Below are 21,847 nucleotides of genomic sequence, written 5' to 3' on the forward strand. Positions count from 1 at the left end.
AACCGGATGTAAATTCAGTGCGGACATTTTTTTGTGTGACTTGATTTGTCTTCCGGCTTCAAACATCACTGTTTAGATATGATCAGACTGTATCATCCTCTGTAATATTTTTGTCTTTTTTAATTGAATTGCTGTGGTGGATGCTGACATGGAAGATAGTGAAAAGAAAGCCCCATCAGTAATCGATCGTTATTTCACCCGCTGGTATAAAACTGGTAATATGTTGATTTCTGTTTCGTCTGCTCTTGTCGTTTTCACTGTAGCTCAATGTATGTTCAAATCAGCGTCCAAAGCGTTTTTTTAATATATGCTTTTTAAGGATGTGATGATTAATTGTTGTGTTGGTGTAAATGCTTATGTAACGTTAGATCTGAAAGGAAAAGCATGTGAGGATCACTGCATTCTACAGCACTCCAACAGGTAGATGTATTATATTCTATTCACTGTGCAATTTTCTTAGTGTTTCTTCAAGTACGTACTGTACACTTTTACTAAGTTTATTTGTATTTAAACTAGCGGATAGCAACGTTTGTTTCTTTTTCTTTTTGTTGATGAATATGATAACTCTCTTGAACACTTTTAATACTGTATACACCTCAGATTCGGATGTTTTTTTATGCATAGATTTTAATCTGTACATCAATCTCAGATCCAAACTTTCATACTATAAATATATTACATATTTTAAACCACGATGGATCTGAACCAACTGTTTATATTTATTGTTTGACATTCTTTGCTGCTACACAATCAACTGAATACATATTCCGAGATATAGATTGAAATCACAGCATGTTGGAAAGGTTCATGATGCAGGGAAGGTCCATATGTCCACTCTTCTTTATTTTCTGAAAGTCCACAGGGTCATAAGTGTTCATAGTTGGAGAAACACCCCTCTAAACGTTCCTTTGCTGTGAAAACCTAACTCTGTTTTCTTCTCATCAGGATATGCGTCATCACACTTGCAGAGTCTCATCCTATCCTTCAGAATGGACGAAAAATCAAAAACATAAACTATCAGATCAGCGATGGATGCAGCCGTCTGAAGAACAAGGTGTCTGGAAAGTCAAAGCGAGTGAGTACCTTTGTCCTTAATGAGTTTAATACTGTAATGATTGTGATCATTACTTTTATATCTTAATTTACACTTTCTCTGAACATTATCAGCAAATATCATTTATTCTGCAGGGTGGTCAGTTCCTGACAGAGTTTGCACCACTGTGTAGAATAACGTGTACAGATGAACAGGAATACACCATATTCAGGTCAGTTAGACAGATTGTCGCTTGATAAACTTCACCTTGAATTTCTATCATCTTAAAATGATGTCAGTTCAACTCATATTTTCCCAGCTGTATCAGAGGACGTCTCCTAGAAGTGAATGAAGCCATTTTGAACAGGCCAGATCTGTTATTGGAAAAGGTTACCACAAATACTGCTTTAAAAAAATTCAATGGAAAAGCTTGAACCTTTTACAAATTTAAGACCACATGTGTGAATTGTGTTCTTTTTTGGCACAGCCTTCCACAGAGGGATACATTGCCGTTATATTACCTAAATTTGAAGAGAGTAAGAGTGTCACTGAAGGCCTTCTGACCAGAGAACGATATGAGGAGGTTCTGACAAAAAGAAACCAACAAGAAGAGCCTTGAAACTGCCGAGACTGCTTTGAAGAAAAATTACTTCAAGCAGGTGGAAACGTCAGTGGCATCATGAATGTGTGCCACTTACATTTCAAAAAACACCTTGATAAAATCTGAAGGAATGAAGACTTGTCTGCTGGATCCAGAGCAGTCTTGGCATTTTGTTGGACCACTATTCATGAGATGCATAACAATGCCAGTGCCATGGGTATTGTTTAGTGTTTAGTTTATTGTTTCATTAAGAACTGGTTTAATTTGAGAAGTAACAGGTCTGTGTCCTCACAGACACATTATTTCCCTTCTGGTTACTATAAAACTGCTTATGGCCCTAACTTTTTCAGTTAAAACTGTAGCTTATTTACCAGCCATTACACTTGAAAGGGTCGCATAATCACTTGAACACATGCAATGAAGGGTTTTTTTCTTCAATATTTTTCGGTATCTGGAATGAGGCTGGTAATGCTAACGCTATCATACACCACAAAGCGAATGGGCAGAAGCACAAAGAATGGCACGTTGTGGGCGAGTGCATTGCCATGCACTGTGTGCGTGAGAACAGGCAGAAGCGCCATTGGTTTTCAGAACTATTTGCTCTCCAGGAATGTTAGATTGGCCATGTGCTGCTCCAGGGATTTGACCCCAAAGCCACTGGAGCCTTTGCCATTCAGAGTTTCCTCACTGACGGTCGTGCTCAGCTGCTTCTCCCTCCAGTGCTGAGGTGAAGCCAGACAGCTGCGTTCTGATTTACACTGGAATTAAAGGTAGAAGATACAGTTTAATACAAACATGCTCTAAGATTTGATTATACGCATTTTTTTTAACTGATAGAACAGAACATAAATCACACCAGAACATTAAATAATAAGTGAGGGTGCACAATATATCAAATTTATTTAGAGCTTTTTAAATTGATTATTCACATTCAATATATTCAATGTTTATGCTTGCACATTTCCTCAGTTTTTAATTATCGTTGCTATAATCTAACACTCTTTAAAGCTCATCTTTAATAACACAGCTAGAATTTTAATATCAGCGCATCCATCACATAATAGCACAACACTCTTTCCTAACCAGCATGGAGATACTATTATTTTTATTTCACTTTGTTTTATTTAATTTTTTGTTAATATTTTCATTTTAATATTTTCTGTTGTCATTTTAATTTTGTTGTGTGTTTTTGTATTTGTACTTATTTTTTTTAATGTCTATATACTAGTGCTGTCAAACGATTAATCACGATTAATCGCATCCCAAAGAAAAAAATTGTTGTTTACATAATATGTAAAAAACAATGTATGTGTACTGTGCATATTTATTTTGTATATATGAATACACACACATACAGTATATATTTTGAAAATATTTACATGTATATACATTTATATTCTTATATTTTATATTATATATAAATATATTTAATATATAAACAACATATTTTTCTTAAATATATACACGCATTTGTTTGTATTTATATATACATAAGAAATATACACAGTATACACACATATTATGCAAACAAAAACTTTTATTTAGTTTTGACAGTGTTTGACAGCACTACTATATACTTTTTGGTAATTTTATTTCAGTTTTAAATTTACAGTAGTTATTTTAATATATCAAGTTAAACAAAAACTAGCTGAAATAAAACGAGTTTATGTTTTTTCAATTTTATTTCAAGAAACTAGTTTTTTATGGTTTTAGTTAACTTTAGCTTTTAACTAAGTTACTATAGTAACTTACATGAAAATCTGAGTTTTGTCCTAACTTGTTTATTAACCCAAATTAAAATTCAGGCTGATAATTATTGTCTCCATGGCAGATAGCCATTATAATGTACAGTATGAAAAATTTATATTCATTTTGAGATTTGCTAATTTACATTTGAAAATGTCATCAAATTTGCCATCCGAGTTCGGATCCTGACTCGAGGACCTTTCCCGATCCCACACCCCTATCTCTCTCCCACTTCACTTCCTGTCAGCTCTGATCTGTCCTATCATAATAAAGGCAAAAATGGCAAAAATAAAAAAACTTTTTTTTTTTTTTTTTTTTTTTTTTTTTTTTAAGATTAAGTGAGTGTTAGATGACGGCATGAATGTAATCTAAATATAAATATAGAGATGATGAGCAAACACAATTAAATATACATTATCAACCAATACGGATAAAAGTAAAAAGTTCCAGGTGTTCATGTTGCTACCTACCTTTCTGATGAGCTTATTACAGATGGGCAGTAAATAGACCACCACTGTCAAGATGCCTTTGGTATTCTGTATGGATGAGTCGACCTGAACGAGACAAGAAAAATAGATGGATCATTAGCTGACTAAACCTCCCAAAATACAGTTTTGCTAACAAGTACACCATGTCCACATTTCAGTCAAGCTATCATTTTGCAGCGACAACAATCTATACATTTCTGAAGGTGATTTGTGGAACAGACTGGTTCACATATAATTGTTTTTTGCGAAATAATATGCTTGGAAACCACGCAAGGGCTCCTGAAGACATGCTGGGAGATCCTGATTGAGCTTGTTTTTCCGGAGATCGTTTTTTTGGTTCCACAGCACGACACGAACACAGCCTCTATAAACCTATTTAAACCTGCCTTCGGCTGTGACCTTTGATTTATCAAAACAGAAGGATGACCCTGGACAGCATGCCATTTTATCAGGTTAAATGGAGTCAGGAAATAGAGTAAGGTCAGTGTCTTTGCAGGAGAAACAGATTTATTATCTAATCACATGTGGCATTGACCTGTGACTTTAAACTTTAGTTTATATTGTTCTCTTTAAATGTCTAAATTAAGATGAATCGATATAATTTGAATCCTCAGATTCTAAATTATGAATTTAAGTGCATTAATGGATTAAACTGTCAAGTCAAACAAACAAAAACCCTACTCATGTCTGCTCCATTCACTTATGTACAAGAACAGTCTGTATCAGTTATACTCGATTACCTTCTGAAAGATGGCGCTTTTGCCCTGAACTGGAGTCTTGGCACAGACCTGCAGCTGTTGACATGCAGCTGACAGCTTCTCTGTCTCAGATAGATTAAGGATTCTGTCTTCATCCAGCAGCTATAACACAGACACAATATGTGGCCTTAAAATTTAAAGTAGAACATTTGAGAGATGAGGAATCTAAACAAACTTTAACACAGCAGCTCTTTTGCTTAAAGACTCCGTTTCTACATTAGACATAATTTTTTATGATGTTCTTTAAATATGCAAAGTATGAACATGACAGGCTGAACGGGACAATTTTGTAAATTCAGTAAAAACAAGCTGATAGACTACACTTGTGGAAGTGGCTTTATTTTGCTTTAGAAGTTACTTTTTCATTATACATCTATATATTAAATCATTCTTAATATAAGGAGAAAAAGCTGTTTTCAACATTGATAATAATAAGACAAGTTTCTTGAGCACTAAATCGGCATATTTGAATGATTTCTGAAGGATCATGTGACACTAAAGACTGGATTAATGCTGCTGAAAATTCAGATTTGCCATCACAAGAATAAATTACATTTCAATATATATTAAACCGAAAATGGTTATTTTATATATACACTGAACAAAATTATAAACGCAACACTTTTGTTTTTGCCCCCATTTTTCATGAGCTGAACTCAAAGATCTAAGACTTTTTCTATGTACACAAAAGGCCTATTTCTCTCAAATATTGTTCACAAATCTGTCTAAATCTGTGTTAGTGAGCACTTCTCCTTTGCCGAGATAATCCATCCACCTCACAGGTGTAGCATATCAAGATGCTGATTAGACAGCATGATTATTGCACAGGTGTGCCTTAGGCTGGCCACAATAAAAGGCCACTCTAAAATGTGCAGTTTCACATACACATACATTCAAAATGCCATCAATAAAATGTACCTGTGTTCGTTGTCCATAACATATGCCTGCCCATACCATAACCCCACCGCTACCATGGGCCGGCTCTTTTCCTTTACTACTTCTCTTTCCTTTGCTACCTCTTTTCCTTTGCTCTTTCTTTTGCTGCCTCTCTCTTCTTGGGGCTCTGCTCTCTCTCTCTCTCTCTGGTAACATTTTACATTCATGTTGGGTACATTTAAATATAGTGGCGTTTTGTTTTGTATGCATATAGCATTGCTTTCCTTTCAGGACTTCCTACGGCAAGGACAAATTTAACAATCTAATAGCCCTAATTGAGAATTTCACCCAAAACTGCATTACAGGTTTGCCAAAGTGAGGTAATTGCTGAATTTGAACTGATGGATAAATAAATGGACGTAAGCAATTTGTATTAGCCATACTCTGCTTGCAGCTGGGGAAATGCATTGTGGGTCAGACATGTTTGAGATTATTAATCAAACCGTGCAGTGCACCACAAGTGTCAGGCTCTGTGATTATGGATGAGTGGCCCCTGTTGGCCCCAGCCAGAGCAAGGTTAACTAACACTGATAGCCACATCTCTGTGGTCCCAATGAGATGGATGGCAGTCATTACAGTCCTTTATTTACAGGCATCTAATGAAACTGTGGTACATAAGGGTCTGGTGGGCACGCGGGTGCGTTACCTGTGTGGAGAGAGAGTGGAGGATGTGGCACAGCTGGAGACCTTGGTCTGACAACACCTGGAAAATAAATCCATAATGTAAGGCTTTACTCTGTATCAGAGTAAATGTTACACAACTTGAACGAAGGTGCATCAAGATTTTTTTTACATTAAAGGAACACTCCACTAGTTTTGAAAATAGGCTCATTTTCCAACTCCCCTAGAGTTAAACAGTTGAGTTTTACTGTTTTTGAATCCATTCAGCCGATCTCCATGTCTAGCGGTAGCACTTTTAGCTGTAGCTTAGCATAGATCATTGAATCTGATTAGACCATTAGCATTTTCAGGCGATGTGTAATATCATTGCGCCAGCTGCACCCATGGTACGGCAGCAAAGTTCCTTGATTATTACGCCAGAATGAGAGTATAGTTCCTAGCCATATCGGCCTAGAAAAGCGCAACTTTTCATTTTCCGTCGGTCTTAGTACACGACGTAACTACAGAAGTTTTAAATAGGAAAAATATAGAAACTCTTTGGTCATTTTTGAGCGAGATGCTAACGGTCTAATCAGATTCAATGATCTATGCTAAGCTACAGCTAAAAGTGCTACCGCCAGACCCGGAGATCGCCTGAATGGATTCGAAAACAGTAAAACTCAACTGTTTAACTCTAGGAGAGTTGGAAAATGAGCCTATTTTCAAAAATAGTAGAGTGTTCCTTTAAAGTAAGAAAAACCTAAAGAAATTAATAGCGTACATATACATGTAGATATGTTTTTCCTGGACATGTCCTGGCTGGGATTTCTAAATTGCCTAAAACAGACGAGTTTTGGCTTTGTTTTCATACTTGCTGAAGGATAAGACTTGTAGTCTGACCAATGGTGTGCATCTATTGTATGTAATCAACCAATCAGGATGTGTGAGAAGGTGTGATCAACAGAGAACAGTCAAAAGCAATGCAAATACAAGTTCACATGATATGGAAAACAAAATTGCAAAACAAAGCCAATACCCAGACATTTTAGGCCGTTTAAAATCCCAGACAGGGCATGTTTAAGACAAGTGGACGTATGGCCACCCTAATGTACACTGACACAAGATAAAGACTCAGGTCAGGTCACACTTTCAGTGGCCTAGAAAAAATTTATTCTACATACAGGTCTGTTCACACCAAGAACAATAATGTTCGGTTTATTATGTGCAGCAGTTTTGTTGTCTGCCGCTTTAAATGCTCAAGCTCTTTCTGATTGGCTGTCAATGTTTTTATCATTCATCAGCTGGAAAACTGATGTGAAAGTGATTCCAATGATATTGCTTCTCTGTGTTATTAGCGTTATAGAACGTTCCTATTCTTATAGAATTAGAATGATTATTACAGTATTATATTTGCAACACTTCCAGGCAGCTATTTCAAGCATCCAATACCAATTCCTACTTGAAATCTACTCACAAAAATCATTTAAACATCTCACTGATATTGAGGACTGAAGTCTCAAGAAAATGACAAAAGCGGCATTTAGTAGTCAAATCCAATGATTAGTGTCATGCTATGATTACCAGAGGAGTTCAAAACCTCAGAAATTGTTTGTTACTTTGGCAATGCTCATAATGTCAAAATTGATCCATGTAAAAAAAAAATACCATGGAAAAATATTTAATCGCTATATTAAATCACCTCTATACGCTCTAGCAGTCTTGAAGAAATCAAATCAGGTAACACTGGCATAAACTGAAATTTGTAACATATGAAGTAACATATGGTCACTGCCTTTTGGTTATTTTTACTTGAAGTCACAACGATCAAGTGAGATAACTTGGAGACTTTGTTATTTCAAATTATGAGTTTCCAAGTTGTAATTGTGTGTTTGACGTGAACTGTTTACTAGTAGGAAACTCATAATTATGGGAATTGAAACATGACATCAATGCAGCGAAGGCTATAAAAAGAGGTACATAGACATATGAAAGGAACTTCGCAGTGCTGTTCTGCTGATGTTGAGCAGCTAAGCTTGCTCTGTCAGATAAGAGGTTGTGTTTGGGTGGAGGCCAGTGTGCCCTACTAATAGAATGACACACTGCCTAATCAGCATTTCCTCCCCATTCACAGCACACATCCTGCTCTGGATCACTGTATCTCACAGACAAATGACAGCTGGCCTTTTTAATAATATATTGATCCATCTTTTCCAGGGGATTCATTGCTCTTAATGGCACCTTGAAGAGATTCAATTAAAAAACTTATGAGAGAGATTGAACGCTGGTGTACCTCAGCTTGTTGGAATAGATCCAAAGTTGTCTTCAGTAGGCCTTCCCCCCTTAATCACAGAGTGCAAAACAGCAGAGAGTTAATGAAACATCCTTAGAAGATCCATAAAACCGTTTGTGTAGGTTGACAGAAAGTGCAGATTAACAACAACAACATGCTTTTGTCTTCTGAACAGACATTTTTCATAAAGCTTAAACTTTGCAGTACGCTGTATTTCATTTTCTTTGTAATATAACACTACTCGAACCAATCTGATAAATGGACTATGAATTTTCTGAAAAGGTTTCCAGGGAGTTACCTGGTGAAGAGGTACATGGAATACGCCATGCTGGATATGATCTGACACAGCCGAACCATCTCGTGGTCCTGCTCGTCCCAGCGCTCCACCTCGGAGTCCACATCTGAGGTGAGGAGACACAGTTCCAGCCCAAGCTTGGCAATGGTGGTTTGCTCCTGAATAGATCAACATTAGAAGACTCTTCAGATCATGGCCACAAGGATACTTTCAAGCAGAACTAAATACTGACTAATTACAGATTTTTTTTATTTAAATGTATATAGCAGAAGTTACGGTAACTGAGAATTATTTCGATTGCTTACAGAATTTTAAAGTGCTAAAAAATTATATATCTGGTTTATTGCATTTTCAAGCTTTAAAAACATTCCCACACTAAGAGATTAAACTATTTAAAATGGTTTCCAGTATTTGGAAAAAGCTGAAATTAAATAAAATATCATTATTAGATGAAAAACTAAAACTTTAAACCTTGCCAAGAAACTAAAATAAAGTATCAGTATAAACATTTCTAAAACTAAAACTGAAATAAAATAAAATAAATTAAGATCCTGTAAACGGAAATATTTTTTAAAGTTTTATTTGTTTTTATTAAACTAATAAATATTACAAAAGCACATAAATATTACTACTTCTATTAAAATGGCAACTGAAAATATAAAAACATAAGCTAATTTAAAATATTAATAAATGCTATAGTATATAAATAATAGTAAAATAACACATAATTTGGCTAAGACTAAAAGTATTCTAAAAGTTATAGATGTAATGATTTGAGGTTTAGACTTTCAGATACATTTTTGTCACCGAATTAATACAGAAAAACAAACAAATCAGTTTCATCACACTTAGGCTTATCAGTTGTCCGTTTTAGTTATTTAAATCTTAATTAAGTTCAATTGTAATGTTTTGTGAAGTTCAGGTCATAACAGAGTTTATCTCGAAAATTAGGTTTTGGGGGTCGTGGACTGAAAATGCAAATATTGTAATCTATATTTGGAGATGGAATGGCAAAAGTCTATAATTTTCTGGACAAAAATTACAAATAAGGTCAAGAATAGAGCATGACGGAAAATTTTCAACCCAGTCTTTTCCAACTGACAGATAAAAATGATCATTACTTCAACTTTTTAGTTCATTATGTTTTATTAGGAGAAATTGTACCTCAGCGTCAAGTTTGGCAGCCTTGACTGTCTTCAGGTTGGCAGAGAGTTTCTATAAAATAGATGAATCAGTAAATAATGAAGGACATGATATGGTAAGAGAAATTTGTGATAAAATCATAACTGCTTGTGAGACTTACCCCTGGTCTGGGTAGAGACAGATATGTTTTCTTATCACCTAAAATGAGGAAGACATTTTAAATCTTAAAACCAAATACATCTATATACAGGACACGATAAAACATAAAACTTGGTTCAAATAAATGTCTAGCCTGAAAATAGCTGTGTATAATGATTGTGGATGAACAGATACAAAGGCAGGATCTTGGGGGATGACAGTTTGTTTTGGGAAATATCTCGGTTGGCTGTGATGATGACTGGGAGCCTCTCATCTGGAACAAAAACATCTCCCCAGGCAGCGGGTTTCTGTCATGTTACTGATGCCTTCCTTCAGACTCTGACAAGCTCTTTTTGCGCTGCCGTGAGAAAACCAGAGTTTCACTCGGATGAGCCGCCATCGCTCAAACGCATCCTTGAGCGCAATGTCCAAATACAGATGAGTGAAAGGACTTTCACAGACCTGTAATCTCAGTGCGGCCGCTGCAATGCGCCCTTAACCTTGCCTACAGGGATTTATCCAGCCTCTATTCAATTACCTCATGTGAGGGATGTGGATGCAGTGTAAATGTCAAAGCCGCACATCTTTAGCGGCTGGAAAAGATAGCAATCTGGCCACGAGGAAAAAGACCTTTAAAAAATCGTTATCGCTGCCCTGTCCATAGGCATGAACAAATACATTTTGTTCACCTGAAAATAACTGCTACTAATGCATTCAAAGCAAGCACCCATGAAACCAGATTACAATATTGTGGTAAGTACAATATTGTGGTTTCATATCTTAGGCTGGAAAAGGAAGTAGTTTGAGTTTGAAGTCCTAAAAGTCAGCCTACAAATTGATAACATGACTGAACAGCTCGACTAACGCACCTCTGCGGCCCTCAAACACATCGTTGATCTCCTTCAGCAGGATGGCCATGTCGCACAGCTGGGACTCCCAGGCCTCGCAAAACACAGCCAGGTTTTCTTTGGCAATCTTGCTGGTGGGGTGCAGAGCAAGGGTCTGTGCTGCTGAGATGATCTGAGAGGAAATGCTTTTTTAACACTATTTTCAAGAATTTTCTTGCCAATTTTAAATGCAGGATCATTCAAAAGTTTAGGGAAAGTGTTATTTATTTATATATTTATTTTAAATCAATACTTTTATTCTGCAAGGATGGATTAAAATTTGTTAAATGTAACAGTAAATACATTATAATCTAAAAAAACAACAACAGCTTTATATTCAAAGTATCCTGAAAATAATTATTTTATTACATGATTATTTATTTATTACTTTTTTACTATATTTATGTTTAAATAAATGCAGCCATGATGAGCATAAAAGACTTCTTTCAAAAACATTCAAATTTAAACAGTAGTATAATAAAATAATGAAATATGTATGTATGTATGTATATTTATTTTTGTATTTTTTGCATGAGAGCCTTTTCTGGGTGCATAGGTAAGAAAACTTGTCTGAAGTAATGGCTGCCGAAAATTCAGTATTGCTCTCACAGGAATAAATTACATTTCAAAATATATTCAAATAGAAAACAGTTAGTTTAAATTGCTATTATAATTCACAATACTACTGTTTTACAGTATTTTTTATTTAATAAATGCAGCCTTGGTGAGCATAAGAGATTTCTTTCAAAAACCTCAGTGTATTGTCATTTTTGTTCTTTCAGATTTCTTCGACTCCTGTGCAACATCTGAATATCAATATTCATCGTTGGTTTCTTTCCAGTGTCCCACAGCATAAATGCACCATCTAACTCTGTCGGCAACTGCATAATCATGATTTACAGCTTACTGGGAGGATGTTTCAAAAAACAAACACAGCGAAGCAGAGTTCGTCTCCGCTGAGGGTGTGGATTCAGCTGGTAATTACCCGTGACTTCTGGAATTACTGATAAAGCAACTCATTATCATGCACCCCTGAAGCTGCCGCTCACCCGCTGTGCTCTTATTGGCTGCCTGATCTTTAGGCCTCATCGTTATTGGCTGGTGAGGTGAGGTTGCCCTCTCTAAGAACACTCAATCCTGCATGCAATCAGATATGCTAATGAAGCGTGCTGATGAATTGCACTGCAAATATACTCAGTTAAATATTACATTCTGCATATTGGCCCAATCTTACCTTTTCTTTTTCATTTAATATGTTAACTACTGTTTGTATTGAAAAAGAAAACAAGCAAGAACCACAAAGATGCTTTTGATGCATGATTTGTTTTTTTTCATCCAGCTGAAAATGCATTTTAATTGCGCTTTCTTGCTATTTTATGCCTATGTGTGTAAGTGTGTTTGCCTCTGCTGTTCTTTTCTGTAATCAGAGCTGCAAAGTCAACAACAACAGTGCAAAATATGTCAAATAAGCATTGGTGATTTTTGAAAAATAAGCAGTAACTGAAGCGAATAACAATCTTCTTCCGTTCTTTTATTAACAAAATCTATATTGCGTCAGATTCCTACTTTACTAGCAGACAACCTCTCTGTTTACCTGAGGTCCAATGACACGGAAAGTTTCCTCAGCATGAATACAGGTGATCTCCAGCGGCTCGGTCCCCGAAATGTGGCAGAGCAAACGACAAGTCTGAAAAAGAGTAAATGGCACTACACTGAAGTTCACCCTATAGTGAAAGTCAAACACTTTAGTAGATTATACAACATGGCAATTGTTAAATGCACCAATCTGACAATAAGTATTGAATGCACAAATTATAATAAATATAAGCAAATATAATAAATGTAATAATAATACACATAATAATAATAATAATAGTTTATTTCAAATCCTAATTGCTTTTGAATTTGAATAAATTCCTCAAATTCAACAATGGTGTAAAGTGGACCTGCTGTTACACTACTACAGAAAACTGCTTTCTAATCAAATCTTTGTCAGAACAAAGTGTTAAACAGAGCCGCTCACCTCCACCAGGTGCTCTTTGTGTTCGGTCAGTGTGCCAGCATAATCAGCCACGGCCTCCAGGTTTCCATCCCCACCGGAAGCCTTCAGGGCCTGCAGCACTAGATGATCTGAATGCAGCTTCAGCAGCTCAGTGGCCCTTCCCACCGCCACCCTATGAAGCTGAACAAAAGGAACAGTCCAATAATGTGAACTGAGCAGTGTTTAATAAAAATTCCCTAAGCACTGGTATTAATTACATGCAAAACAAGACCATATTGTTTTAGCAACATACTTCAGTGTTTTCATTTATTATGAGCAATATGAATTATATGAAGTGTATGAACAACCAATCAGCAATTGTACTGAGGGGGGTGTTTAAATGACACCTTTTTCAAACTAAAAATAGAAAACATTTTATGCGTTTTGGCCATTCATTTAAATGACAATGGCACTTTGTTTGTTTTTTTAACTGTTTGCATCTGGACTATGTTTTTTTAGTATTGCTTTAGAATACTGTTTAGTATTCTTTTGTTCTGTAATGCCTGTCAACAAATAATTTTGTATATAATTTATGTTACAGTACATTGTTATGTTGCAATAAAGATGCAATTGTACCGATTTAAGTTTCACAAAGCAGTTATTTCGAGACATTAATCTTATAAGAAATTAACTTAGAGTAATTTGTTCGTGAATCAGATTGTAGTGGCCCGATTTGTTTTTATATGTTCAGACAATGCAAGAGAAAGATATGCTGTCTTTGTTTTACTCTTATCTCATGACATTCAAATGCAAATTCACAAATTAAGTAAATATGTTATGGCACTCAGCATAAGTGATACAGGGAACACTGGGATGGACGCTTCTGAAGAAAGATTTTGATTTTGTTTTAGATGCTTTGGCTCATGGGATTCAATCCCTGTGCATAGCTTGTCACAAGAATCTCACCTCTCGCCTGAGATCACTGACACTCTGACAAGTCTTCAAAATAGAGAGCTCCACCTCGTCCGTGGCCTCTTTGGCTTTAAGCGATTGCTGCTGGAGGGTAAAAGAAACAGAAACAAAGATAGAAAGGGAATTTAGCACACTGCAAACAGGATGATTTTCAACCAGTTGAACGTGCACCGTCCATGCTGAAGAGCCGTCAAGTTTCAACACAAGTGTCAGTGGCCCAAACAACCTGAAAGATGGACTTTGTTAGCCATGACAGTCTTTATCCGCAGTTTTCTCTTCAGAGGACAGGCAGACAGGTGGGTGGGATTGCTTTCAGACGGGATTACAATGGGGCGTCAACACAAACACGCCACAGAAGCCGTGTGAATGTTTGAAGCGCTCTCATCTTCCGTGCTTTACTCTGAGACAGCACACTGGGACTTAAACAGTCATTGCACTTCAGTGAACACATTCCAAATGTTTCTGTCACTGAAATGGTGGACAGGTAAAGTGGGGAACAACCCAGATATTACCATGTAAAAACAACGCTGTCTCTAAATAAGTTTTGGCTGATGACAGCAGAGACATATACATAGTCGTAAACATTCAAGGACTCGTAGAAAGAAGAAATGCAGTGCTTGAGGGAGGAAAATTCACGCCCATTGACAGTCGCACTTAAAAATGTCAAGAGCTTGTTTAAATGGACAGTTCCATTCAACTATCGGCTGGTTTTATGGAGTCCATGAGTGATGGTACACAGGCTCTTTTCATTTGGATCAAAGTCATGTTACAAAGGTGACAGGTTGATACATTGAGTGCTCTTGAGGATGAACAAATCACTAGATTTGAAGTTTGGATTTGTCTGAAAAGTAGCAAGCTAGTATTCTACAAGCAGAAGTGTATATTTCACTTTGTGTTCTGTATTTATTACTTTTTGGAGAACAGGAATTATGATCATAACGTCATTTTAAAAGACTGTTTCAAATTTCCACACTAAGCTATTATTTTGGTTAACCCCTTTCAATTAAATCCTTCCCTAAATAACATGGAAAACAAAACCAATTGTCACTTTAGATGTTGGTCTCTTCCTGTCTAAGTGGGCGATTCTTGGGCTGAATCAGCTGCAACGAGGACCACACATCAAACATCTGGCTTCATGAAACTAATGAAAACTGGAAAACTGTTTAATTGGAGGCAGGCATTACGTCCTCAAAAACTACATATGGGAAAACAATCAAATGTATAGAAATACAACAAATGAATATAAAGAAATCTGGGACCTAACAATCTGTAAATTATTTTTTTTATAAAGAAACAGTGACACTGACACAAGTAGATAAAGATTCAAAGGTGTTCTACTGGAGTGTGTAATTACCTGCAGAAATGGCTAAATGTAATCATACACTACTGTTCAAACATTTGGGGTCAGCAATTGTTTTTAATTTGACCAAAAGCGAAGTGAAATCTTATAGAAGATTTATATTTCAAAGAAATGCTGTTTTCTATTCTATAACTTTCTATTCATGAAACACTCCAAGATGTATGACTGTTTCCACAAAAATATTGAGGAATAATTCCACTATGTATCATTCAACTCAAAAATGTGGTTGCAAATCAGACTGTGGCTTTTTACTACATACCTAAGTGCAATTTCTAGCCTACAGAATAGATCAGCAAATAACTAGCAAATCTTATATTAACAGAAATTCCAGGAGTTTTCCTTGACTTTAAAGATTTCATTTGTGTCCATGACTTTTCTAGGCCAGGAAAATAATCATTTTAAATTCCATAGTATTTAGGTTTTTCATGATTGTAGGACCCCTGCATTTCATAAATTTTAGGCTACTATTCATATTCGCCATGTGTTCTTGTGAGATCACAGTACTAGTAATGCTGAGGTCAGGGTTTTGATTCCCAGGAAACACATTTAAAGCACCGGAAGTCACGTCGGACAAACGCATAAGAATAAAAAGATGTTGACATTTTCCTATATATGTAAAGTGAAAAAAAGGATTAAAAAAACTGCAGTGACTCAATCGTTTTCCTTGAACAGGGCTTTTCTTTCACAAGCCATTCGGTGTATAGCAATGAATACAATGTCAGTTTATATCAACCTTCAAATTAATGCTCCTATTAAACCAATAGAGAGTGCATGCATTTTTTAATCATTTTTTTCATGTATTTTCTTTCTGTGTGACTTTTCATCCCTATATGGTTTAAAGACATCAGAAGGTTTAGAGTCAACTCTACCTATGCACAACGTCCTTATAAAACAGTATCACACACAGAACAAATCATGTGAGTATCAACAAAAGTTGTCTGAAAAGTATGTTGCTGCACAATAAAAGAAATCATGGCAAAATGACAGCAATTGAATAGCTTATTCAAGAAACCAAAGGCAGGAAGCAGCCAAAGGCAGGAAGCAACCTATAGATCTCCACCGTAAGGCTTATTTTTCCCAATGTATGAGGCACAGTGAGGGTGTGAGGTTCATGGGCAGTTACTCCACCGGAGGAGAGACATGCAGAACATCCTTCACACACTGTACAACAAAGACGTGAAGGACAGACATGCAAGCCAAGTGAAACATTTGTGTTAAGATATGAATAAGAGAGTAAGTTAAGGACACAAAATCAATCTGGGATGCAGTTTGGAGTTTTCCTCCTGCTGTTACCATCAAGTGAGACTCAAGTCATACGGTGAATGATTGGTCGGTGCAGTCCCCAATGTGTGTATGTGTCCCTCTTACCACGTGTCTCCATGTGCTGATGAGCTGTTTGGTCTCCTGACGTGTGATCTGGCAGAGCTGTATGATTGTCTCTCTCTGCTCATGGCTGGTGTAGGCAGAGTCTGTAAAATCTTCGGTTTTCTCCACCAGAGCTTCCAGCTGAGCCGCCACAGCCTCACAGGACACACAGTACAGAGAGTCTCTCAGACCCTCCACTTTAACCTGAAACACAAATACAAGCATCTGGTGAGAAACTGATTCATGATATACCATTTATTGGCTAATGTCTATTTTATTGGATATTTATTTGTTTTTCAACCCATCCATAACATTAAAATAATTATCACTACTTTGTAGGGCAAATTAGTGGGTGAAGTGTGTAATCTCAGTAGCACCAAAAATAATTTGTATTCAGAAGTTCATGGTTGGTAAGATTTTGTAATGTTTTTAAGAGAAGTCTCTCAAGCCTACCAATGCTGCATTTATTTGATCAAATATACAGTAATATTGTGAAGTATTAATACAATTTCAAGTAACTGTTTTCTATTGTAATATATTTTAGGGCTGCAAAGCGATTAATTGCGATTAATCGATTCAAAATAGAAGGTTGTGTTTACATACTATATGTGTGTGTACTGTGTATATTTATTATGTATATATAAATACGAACACATATGTATATATTTTTTACAATATTTGTATGTATATATATTTATATTTGTATATAATTTATATTATATTATGTATAAATATAAATATTTTATATATAAATCTAACATATTTTTCCTTAATATATACATGTATGTGTGTGTATTTATATATTTACATCATAAATATACACAGTACACACACATATAGTATGTAAACCAAAAAATCTTTTGAACAGTTTTGCCTGATTAATATTTTTGTGGAAACATTGAAATATTTTTTTAGGATTCTTTGATGAACAGAAAGATAAAAAGAACAGAATTTATTTGAAATCGAAATCTTTTGTAAAATTATGCATGTATTTACTCTTACAACTGATCAATTTAATACTGAAAAAGTATCAATTTCTTTCTTTCTTAAAAAAAAAAAAAAAAAGAGACCCCAAACCTTTGAACTGTAGCATATATTCTTTTTGACTGGTTGAGCAATACTTTTTTTAAAAAGAAGTCTTTGAAAGAGAAATTTTATCCATTGAGACATCCATCTAAGAGCCCTTGGCCTACACCTGCACCTTAAAGTCTCTAATCCCAGCGTAGATGCTGACAGGAAGTGCTTTGGCCTCCCCACCGTTCCTCGTGTCAGTCACAATCTCAATGACTTGCTCCAGGGCCAGACGCATACGCTGGAAGACTGCTTCTTTGTTGATCCGTGCCGACTCGCAGTCTGGATGTCTCAGACAAGTCTGAGAGGCAAAGAGGAACAAAAATTATCTTCAAAATGCAGAGGAACAACAAAAGCGTGGCTTCAAAATTTGACATCTAAACAGGATGTTATTACATTTTTTAGAGTAAGGAAAGGAAAACACCCTTTTTAGAGGAATGAACTAGCTCAATTATGGAAAAGACCTTATGAAAAAGTATCATTCGTGGTATCAGATGGTAATATCATGGTACTTTAATAGCCAACAGACAACCATGGTGCTGTGAAAACTATATAGCATGCCATACTCCAAGCATATTCGCTAACATGGTACTAAAACTATGATATTACCGTAGTAAAAACCATGGCACATGTACAAAGCAGTACAACAATAACATTGCACTTTTTCATAAGCAAGACCTAATATTGGACAGATCTTGGATTCCCAGATAAATCGGTTTATAAAATATTATTTGAGTACAATTCAGGTGAACATACATAATGACTCTCATTCAATAATAACTGTGTACAAGTTTTCTTACTTATGCATGCAGGAAAAGTTCTCGTGCAAAATTTCAATATATAATTATGATATAATTTCATATATATAATAAGAATATAATATATACAATATATAATTTCATATATACATAACTTTTATATATAAATATTTTATTATCTTATTTGATCAAACATTCAATAAAAACAGTAATATTGTGAAATATTATTACAATATAAAATAAGTTTTCTATTTTGATATATTTTAAAACTGTAATATAATTCCTGTGATGGCAAAGTTGAATTTTCAGCATAATTACTCCAGTCTTCAGTGTCACATGATCCTTCAGAAATCATTCTAATATGCTGATTTGTGCTGCCTAATACTTTTGTGATACTGTGATACTTTTTTCAAGACTCTTTAATTTATTTGAAACACAAATATTTTGTAGCATCTTAAATGTCTTTACTGTCACTTTTGATCTATTTAATCCATCTTTGCAAAACAAAATCTTACTGACCCCAAACTTCTGAACAGTAGTAAAGTATTATAAACATAGATATGTAAAATATTATATAGATCATCAAATATTGTTATATATAATGTGATCATAATCATATTAAAAATGATAATATATGTCAAAATATATGGCCACCACGAATGATTTGCTCATTTGTTTAACTTATTCCTAAATTTGTATCTTAAAATGAAACTTTGTTGACGCCTCATTATTTCTGCATGATACCATTCACACTCAGGTTTTTCCGCACAAATACATGCATTGATATCAACATGTTTTAGACAGCAGATGGTACTCTCTTCCACAATCCTACCTTAGAGGCTGTGAGGAGCATCATGGTGCATTTCTCCAGCACAGCACGTGCAGCGGCCATCCGAGCTCTTTTCTTTTCATCCTTCAGATCCTGAGGAAAACAAGAATCCACAAGACAAATATGAGAAAACATGCAATGCCTCGAGTTCTTTCAAGTGTTCTGAAATCTCGGCTTAGGTTTAACCTCATAATTCGCTTGCAACAGACAAGGCTGGAATTACACGGTGTTACCAATTGAGTTCCACAAAGTGCTTATGAAACACATCTAACTGAATCATATTAAAACTAATGTTTCTAACAAATCAAGTGCACTTGACTTGAATCTTAACCATCTGACGCAGGCTGTCAGGAGATCTACAGAACTGAATTCATTCATTCGAAGTGTTCATTTTTCAAGGTCTTGCTTAGAATGAAGGGTCAATTTGGTCCTTGGTAGAGATAGCACTGACATAATGCCTTCCACCGACACGGAGCGAGCTGGAATATAACTCAATAGAGCTGCGCTCACTCGTGAGGCATTAGGGATTTTTGACTGACAGACTGTGTGTGTGCATGACGGAGAGAATGAGAAGAACCTGATCTCTCTCACCCCGGCTGGGAGCCATGGCTCACAAAAGGAGATGTGATTATCTGTTATGTTCTTCTGAATAAAACTGAAAAGATGGAGGCCGCAGATTGGCAGGAAAGCTCTGCAGAGATAGGAACGTGATGTGTTTGTGAAACATTATCAAACACATACAGCAGCTTCCTTTTTGAAATGAGACAGCCTTTCCTATCAGTTCTCGGTGTTATTCATATTCATATTACTACGTTCCTAATCATGATGGGACTCCAGAGGAGGCCTTGGGAGGAGAACCGGCCATGCACTGCAAGAAAATCAGCTGAAACCAGTTTCTGATGGGGCTGGTTTAATATGGTTTCATGTGGTGACCGAGCAATCGTGAAGGCCAATAATGAGCCACGATGAGAGCGACAATAGTGTTAGCACACTTTTGGATCCCAATGTAAATAAGTACTACACTGGCCATAACCCACTCTACTATATAGATCAGAGATTTTCAACATTTTTGATACCAAGAACCCTCCAAAAATTGGGATAACCTTGCAAGAGACTAATGTAGCGGATCAGCTCATGGGGAAATATGAATAATTAACCATAACTAGTTATAATTAACTATTCATATTTTAGATCCACTGTAGATATTTAGCTGACCACTCAGGGTCAACCGTCTTGTCAATTCTAAGAACGTTAATTTCCTGGTTAAAGGAAATAACTTTCTTACTGTACAATTCTATAAGTTTGTAACATAAATCTGCATGATTATTGACTTCTTAAAATATAGTAAAATATAGAAAAATAGTAAGTGTAATATAAAGACAATACGTTGTTAGCAAAATAAAATAATTGGCTTTTATATTGTTTAATTATTATTGTAATTATTATTTATATTGTCATTTCACTAAAGTATAACATTTACATTTAGTCATTTTGCAGACGCTTTTATCCAAAGCGACTTACAATTGGGGAATACATAAAGCGATTCTTCTTAAAGCAGCAAACAGACACAGGAGGTGCTCGTAATACCAAGTTTCAGGCATTGTTCAAATAAGTACAAGCTAGAAAGGGAAGGAATAAATAAAGAGAAAGCCAAAGGTTTTTTTTTTTTTTGTATAAAGTATACTAGTATGAAGTATACCATTTACTCAAATATTATCCGGAAAATATTTGTTGTATTAAATTGTCTGCATCTACTTTCTACAGAGTGTTAGCATATTGTGGCATATAAATCTGAAGATAAATATTTTAAATTCAATTAAAATTTATTTGTATAAATTTATAGTATACAAGCATAAACTAAATTGCCTTGAAGAAGAAATTAACACTTCTAAACATTTCTAAAAATATCTGTACAAAAAAAAAAAAAAAATTCATAAAACAATAGGATTTGATTTGTTTTAATTTAGTACTTAAAATCTATGACTGTCCATACAATTAAATTAAAATGAAGTTCTTTAAAATGAATAATAAAGCGATTAATGAAGATTTCCAGCCTTCAGAATAAGAATAATCTTAAAAACAGAATAAGTGGCCCTTAACAAAGAATGCATTTTTCCATTCCATTGTTTTTCTTCGCAAACATGCAGTTTTTGACCATTGCCCGCTTGCATCTTTTGCAGCATCTTGCATTTGACACAGTTTTAACCCACGATGATTCTTTGTGAAATGCCCCCTAAAACAGTAAAACCTTTCTTTTTCAGGCAAATTTTCAGCAGATACATTAGCAGCCCCATGCGGACCCCAGTTTAAAATCTCTTGCTCTATATCAGCATCAGCTTTTGACAAACCCATATCTAATCTCCACCCAGCAGCAAAACCAGCTTGACCATATGCAGGTATGATGGGGGTTTTTTCCAACAGAGCATTGATAATGAAAAAAATTCTAGCATAAATGTATAAACACAGTACAATTCCCTGATCTTGCATATGTTTTTGCATTGCAAACATATGCTGATATGAGCCTTAACATTGTGAATTCCTGTTAATAAGCACCACTAGCATCTGCTCTGCACTACGGTCGAGTGTATCTTACCCC

At 35.5% G+C, this 21,847-nt stretch overlaps 2 protein-coding genes across 2 annotated transcripts in view; one reads left to right on the forward strand and one right to left on the reverse strand.

Moving 5' to 3' along the window:
* The first annotated feature begins 45 nt into the window (after positions 1–45).
* Positions 46–1,975, forward strand: LOC107556344 (protein Simiate-like). The gene is made up of 6 exons (XM_016239441.1): positions 46–215; positions 369–420; positions 946–1,075; positions 1,189–1,265; positions 1,353–1,422; positions 1,521–1,975. Exons 1-6 carry the CDS (start codon positions 149–151, stop codon positions 1,650–1,652), a joined length of 528 nt encoding a protein of 175 aa, XP_016094927.1. The 5' UTR covers positions 46–148; the 3' UTR covers positions 1,653–1,975.
* Positions 1,976–1,983: 8 nt separating this feature from the next.
* Positions 1,984–21,847, reverse strand: part of LOC107556327 (alpha-catulin-like) — a 72,608-nt gene continuing 52,744 nt past the window's right edge. Inside the window, exons 5-19 of the mRNA XM_016239410.1 lie at positions 19,255–19,344; positions 17,795–17,965; positions 16,597–16,797; positions 13,863–13,952; positions 12,939–13,097; positions 12,510–12,602; positions 10,898–11,048; positions 10,051–10,088; positions 9,912–9,962; positions 8,751–8,905; positions 8,453–8,501; positions 6,209–6,265; positions 4,609–4,728; positions 3,851–3,934; positions 1,984–2,392 (exon numbers count right to left, since the gene is read on the reverse strand). Of these exons, the coding sequence (XP_016094896.1) occupies positions 2,228–2,392; positions 3,851–3,934; positions 4,609–4,728; positions 6,209–6,265; positions 8,453–8,501; positions 8,751–8,905; positions 9,912–9,962; positions 10,051–10,088; positions 10,898–11,048; positions 12,510–12,602; positions 12,939–13,097; positions 13,863–13,952; positions 16,597–16,797; positions 17,795–17,965; positions 19,255–19,344 (1,674 nt within the window). The 3' untranslated portion in view covers positions 1,984–2,227. The remainder of the gene's footprint in view (positions 2,393–3,850; positions 3,935–4,608; positions 4,729–6,208; positions 6,266–8,452; positions 8,502–8,750; positions 8,906–9,911; positions 9,963–10,050; positions 10,089–10,897; positions 11,049–12,509; positions 12,603–12,938; positions 13,098–13,862; positions 13,953–16,596; positions 16,798–17,794; positions 17,966–19,254; positions 19,345–21,847) is intronic.

The sequence above is a fragment of the Sinocyclocheilus grahami genome, unplaced genomic scaffold (assembly GCF_001515645.1).
Source record: "Sinocyclocheilus grahami isolate Dianchi unplaced genomic scaffold, SAMN03320097.WGS_v1.1 scaffold565.1, whole genome shotgun sequence".
In the NCBI taxonomy this organism is placed as follows: domain Eukaryota; kingdom Metazoa; phylum Chordata; class Actinopteri; order Cypriniformes; family Cyprinidae; genus Sinocyclocheilus; species Sinocyclocheilus grahami.